The 6000-nt window shown below is 41.9% G+C and overlaps 1 protein-coding gene across 1 annotated transcript in view; it reads left to right on the top strand.

The window, feature by feature from the left end:
* Positions 1-821, top strand: part of LOC145467406 (beta-4C adrenergic receptor-like) — a 979-nt gene extending 158 nt beyond the window's left edge. The window contains exon 1 of the mRNA XM_081450967.1: positions 1-821. This exon is cut by the window's left edge and continues 158 nt beyond it. Coding sequence (XP_081307093.1) covers positions 1-821 — 821 coding nt within the window.
* Positions 822-6000: the final 5179 nt, after the last annotated feature.

Below are 6000 nucleotides of genomic sequence, written 5' to 3'. Positions count from 1 at the left end.
TAAACGCGGTGTTCTCGCTGACGGCGTTTGCTGGAAATTTCCTTGTCCTCGGCGCAATTTGGAGCAAGCCAACTTTACATAAGCCAACTAATATTCTACTCTTGGGACTCTCGCTGTCTGACCTGGCAGTCGGTTTGATTGTCCAGCCGTTGTTCATTATGGTTTTGATTTACGAAGTGAGCCAGGAAAAATATCCAGTTCTTCGTCTAATCTTCAGATCCATTCAAGCCTTCTTCGTCTCCGCTACAATTTTGACGCTCACCTCGGTCAGCGTGGACAGATGTCTTGCTCTCATACTGCATCTCAGGTACGTTGCTGTCGTTACCGTAAAGAAAACTATCCTCGTACTCTGCCTCATCTGGCTAGCAAGCGTGGTGTATGCCGGAACGTTCCTCATTGACAACGAGCTACGTCGCCCAGTTTCGTTCTTCGTTGTCACTCTATGCATCGTGATAAACACATCGACGTGCTCGACGATTTATCGCATTTGTCGACGGCACCGAATTCAGATTCAGAATCAATCACTGCCAAACCAACCCGAGGTCTTTGACATGAAGCGTTACAGAAAATCTCTCATCACCATGATAGTCTTACTAATGTTACTTATTATCTGTTATACTCCTTATATTTGCGTTCGCGCTCTTATTGCCTTCACCGATTGGCCTATCTCGCCTCGCAGAATATTTATGCTGAGATGGTCAGCCTTTCTTGTTTATCTTAACTCGTCAATCAATCCCCTGGTTTACTGTTGGCGTATTCCAGCGATGCGCGTTGCAATTAAACAGTTTTGGAAATCATTGCTTCATCGTCATTCAACTTAAAATCATTTTTCATAAAAAACTGAAAAGAACATTTAATATACAGTAACCAAAGAGATAAGTGATGTTATTGAGGGTACATGGGTATGTAAGATCGATGGCAGTCATGTAATGTAATTTGCGACAAACCTATTCTGTACGGGCGTGGCGCAGAGAGCTTGGGACGGGTTTGAAGCGCGCAGTGAATTAATAGGCTTAGAGTCTGTAAATGGTATCTCCGAGAGGTTAGCATGGTAGGACATTCTAGGGTCAGCCTCCGCCGTGCGGGAGAATTCAAGCCTGATCTTCATTTACTTTGTCATACAGTAATGAAATGTTTCGTTTTTTGTTGCTTTCTTTAGCGTTGATATATAGTTAGACTCCAGTAAGATCCTATGTTAGCAAGCAATTTGTGCGGTAGTATGTCGAGAAACGACAACTTTGAAACTTAAGAGTGCTAATATTATCCCTAGGTCGGGTTCCCCGTTTATTCCAAGCTGTTGGATTGCAGGAGTTTCTTTCGTGTGCTCGTACACCTAGTTTAAACCTTCCCAAATGTCTTGCTAAACAATTGTAACATCTATTGAGATTAAATAAATGATACTGCAGCTAACCTGGTCAGCGGGTCTAAAATAACCGTGATGTGTGTCCGGATTTCTAGCAAAAAAAGTAAATTATTAAAGGAAGTTTTAAAGTTTACGTAATATACATGGCTACTCAGTTCAATCCAGAATTTCACCAGGAATTAGATTTTATAGTTTGGGCTTTTTGCGCACCCGCCCTGTACTCGACCCAGAAATTAACCGGTCCCCCCTCCCCCCTACCCCAGTGCTAATGCTACCCCAGTGTTGCAATTTTTTTCTCGCTGACACAAAGTCGTTTAATTAACAAATGACATCATTTGAGAATGATGTCGCAAAATAAAACAACTTGCGAAATTGAAGCGCAAATATGTCTCTTTAAGACAAATATCTGAACTCATATGGTTACGGAAAATAATTAAGAGGAGTATGTCTCAATTGGGGTCCCAAAAAGTTATTTAAAAATCACCAAATCGGACCAATCATGAAAATATGTATGGGTTATTGACCAAGTTTGTTCCGTCAAGATGGCTGGATATTGGCCAAGTTCTTTTTTTTTTGCGAGTTTATGGACCGAGAGGGAGTTGAGGCCCATAAACTCGCAAAAAAAATAACGAGGCCAATATCCAGCCATCTTGACCGAGCAAGCTTGGTCAATACAGGATTTATTATATGACTTTCGGGGAAATTTTCCTTGCGGGACACGGCGAGTAGTCCCGGACGGGCAAAATAGCTCCATCTTGCCCTTTCGGGTAGCCAATCACAGCTGAGAAACCAGAAAATGCAAGGAACCGCATACGATAAACGCTGCCAACGTAGGATATACATGAGATCTGATCAGCCAAAAAAATGTATGAAGACAAGCAATAGACTGCAAGGCTGATACTACGTCAAAAACGTTTCGAGACACCAACATGACAAGAACCGATAAAGTAGGATCCCAACAGTGGACAGCTGTTTCGCCCTTTTTGGGGCTCGTCAGTACTGTGTAGCGAAGATATGTAACGCCAGCCCAACAGCCAACGCACATAAAATGCAAAATGACCCGTTCACTATATCAAGTTCCCTACTTTAAACTCACTTGCGCCCCGAAATACGCGTTGCCACATCACGTGTTTCGGGGCGCAAGGAGACAAAGTGTCAAGATTGGTGTTTCGAAAAGCGAAAGAATAAATGTGGCTGGACAAGACCAGCGCAGGATTTGATTCATCTTGCCCGCTCGTGGACCTGGCCATATAATAAATAAGTGTAGCATGATAAAATTACTAATGTTGTCCAAAAGTAGCTAATAGAATGTTCAGCAGGCGCGATATTGACGCGCGACTAGTTTAGCAGCAAACATGCATTATGAGAGGCGAAACCGGACGCAGTGGATTCGTATATCCAAATGGAAATTAAACCTGCAAGTATCAAACAAATTAAGCGAATGATACACGGTTCAACATCGTTCAACTTTTGTTGATCAACAAATTTTGAACATTGTTGCGACTTGTCGAAACGTTGCTGCAACTTGTTGAATACTCATTCAACGTTTGTTGAGCAACAACTACACATTTTGGAGCGAAGTTGAAATGGCGGTTTTTTATTAATGGTAAACTAGTCAGCAGCATTCTGCGAACTGCACTTGTAAAACTTGTTTATTCTCCGACGCGTTTCGTCTAACTATTGTAGACTTCTTCAGGAAAGTCTACGATAGTTAGACGAAACGCGTCGGAGAATAAACAAGTTTTGCAACTGCGATTCGCAGAATGCTGCTCACTGGTTTACCTTTTAAAAAAATTGTTTAAAAAGATTGTTTAAAAAAAATGTTGAAAAAATTCCCTTAAAAAAATTGACTGGTGTTATCAAAACTCCTTTCGAACTCAGCTGATTTCAACTCTTCGGCCGCCATGTTGATATTGCCATGAAGCCACGTGACACCAACGATTGGTTGAAGTCGTTCAGCAAGCGGCAACTTGTTGAACGGAATAGAGCCAAGCTCTATTTTCGTTCAACAACGTTCAACAACTTTCTACATGTTGAAAGGCATATTTCAACTTTCAACATCACATGATTCACTGTTCAACATTTGTTGAACAGAAGCTGCAACATTTGTTGCTCAACAAATGTTGAACCGTGTATCCTTGGCTTTAGTTCAACATAATTTACTTTGGATATTCCATTTAATTTGACACAACAAAAATAGCCCATCAAGCTGTCAAAGGCAGATTTAGCAATGTACCACAACACAAATCAAAGTAATTACTCCACACCAGGCCACGTGAAAGCTAGCAAGGCATTCTCGTTGACAGCGGTCGGCGATAAAAATTTCCTGGTGTAAATTTTGTTGCCTTGTTGTTTAATAAAAATGTTAACATATTGACCATTATTCCAATAATCATATACAGGCAAAAACTAACGATAGATAAATCCGACGTTTCGGCGACATCTTGGCGCCATTGTCAAGGGAAACTAATTAAATATGCGATTTCAAGAGTAACTAAGAGTTCAGAGTTTCTAATTTGCATAAGTTAGACAAAGACTTTAGCGGGAACTGAGTCTGATTGTACATTTAAACACGGTCGTAATTGTTTAATGAGTAGTATCTCATTAATGAGACAATCAAACTTGTTGTGGCATTTTTTCAACACGCTAAAACAATTGCGAAGGTCATCCGGAATCCTGCCCGCGTGTCTATTATCATAGTGATTGCGTACTGACGAGGTCTTGCTTCTATGTCCATCAACGCGTACGAACAGATGGCCACGGGTGTAACCGACATAACCAGCATCGCACTGGTCACACTTGAAGTTATACACAACGCATTGTTGATCAATGAGCTGAGGCTTAGGTTCGCTTGTCGGGAACTCCTGGGCAATCTTGCGGCTCGTAAACACCGGTTGAACACTGGTCTGCAGCTTCACACTGAGATCTTTCAACTGTGTCTTCACGATATTAGCAGACTCCTGGTCTTTAAAGGGTATGACAACCCGAGTAGTGTTTTCTGTCGTAGATCTGGACCGTAATGAGGGCTGGTCAGCGACCTTTAAATTTAGGAAGGTTTTGACAGTGGAGTCAACAAGGTGCTTGGGATATTTCAGTTTAGAGAAAACAGACTTCAGTCGTTCGCACTCCTCAGTGAAGTAGGACCATGACGAAGACAGGCGATGTGCGCGATCGAGCATTCACTGTGATGCCCGATTTGTCTACAGCTAGGGACTTTCTTAACACCCTCAACCACGCTCACCCCGCCATCAACTTCACTATGGAGGTCGAAAATGATGGAATGCTTCCCTTTCTCGGTACTCAACTCCTAAACAGAGCGCCTCGTATTGAAACTAAAGTGTTTGTGAAGCCAACAAACAGTGGTCTGCTTCTCCATTACCACAGTCATGTCGATAATAGGTACAAGCGCGGACTATTGACAACTATGTTCGATCGCGCACATCGCCTGTCTTCGTCATGGTCCTACTTCACTGAGGAGTGCGAACGACTGAAGTCTGTTTTCTCTAAACTGAAATATCCCAAGCACCTTGTTGACTCCACTGTCAAAACCTTCCTAAATTTAAAGGTCGCTGACCAGCCCTCATTACGGTCCAGATCTACGACAGAAAACACTACTCGGGTTGTCATACCCTTTAAAGACCAGGAGTCTGCTAATATCGTGAAGACACAGTTGAAAGATCTCAGTGTGAAGCTGCAGACCAGTGTTCAACCGGTGTTTACGAGCCGCAAGATTGCCCAGGAGTTCCCGACAAGCGAACCTAAGCCTCAGCTCATTGATCAACAATGCGTTGTGTATAACTTCAAGTGTGACCAGTGCGATGCTGGTTATGTCGGTTACACCCGTGGCCATCTGTTCGTACGCGTTGATGGACATAGAAGCAAGACCTCGTCAGTACGCAATCACTATGATAATAGACACGCGGGCAGGATTCCGGATGACCTTCGCAATTGTTTTAGCGTGTTGAAAAAATGCCACAACAAGTTTGATTGTCTCATTAATGAGATGTTACTCATTAAACAATTACGACCGTGTTTAAATGTACAATCAGACTCAGTTCCCGCTAAAGTCTTTGTCTAACTTATGCAAATTAGAAACTCTGAACTCTTAGTTACTCTTGAAATCGCATATTTAATTAGTTTCCCTTGACAATGGCGCCAAGATGTCGCCGAAACGTCGGATTTATCTATCGTTAGTTTTTGCCTGTATATGTTTATCTAAATCATTGTTGATTAGTATTCCAATAATTATCAAGAATTAAGTGGCCAGCCTTTTTTGAGTTATAAACATTTGAAGTTAAGATTAAAGGCTTTTATGGAAAGTTTATGGTAGCCTGTAACATGTACGTCAAGATGATAATAGCAACTCGTTCACTTAATGAATAGGTTCTAAATGGCTAAAACCGAATTCATGCTTACTAGATCTAGGCAGAGGCTAAGAACTCTCACAGAGTCCCCGACACTTAATGATTTTTCAAGATAGCAAGGTCACTACAGCAAAATCACTCGGAGTGACCATCTATGACAAACCTGATTGGAGTGGCCACATCGAAAAAGTAACAAACAAATTCGATTCTAGCATTGGGGCCATTAAACGTGTAAGACACCTTGTCCTTCAAGCGACCTTACATCTAATATAT

The sequence above is a fragment of the Orbicella franksi genome, chromosome 2 (genome assembly GCF_964199315.1).
Source record: "Orbicella franksi chromosome 2, jaOrbFran1.1, whole genome shotgun sequence".
NCBI lineage: Eukaryota > Metazoa > Cnidaria > Anthozoa > Scleractinia > Merulinidae > Orbicella > Orbicella franksi.
The sequence above is the reverse complement of the archived record's forward strand: the minus strand, read 5'-3'. Positions and strand labels throughout refer to the sequence as shown.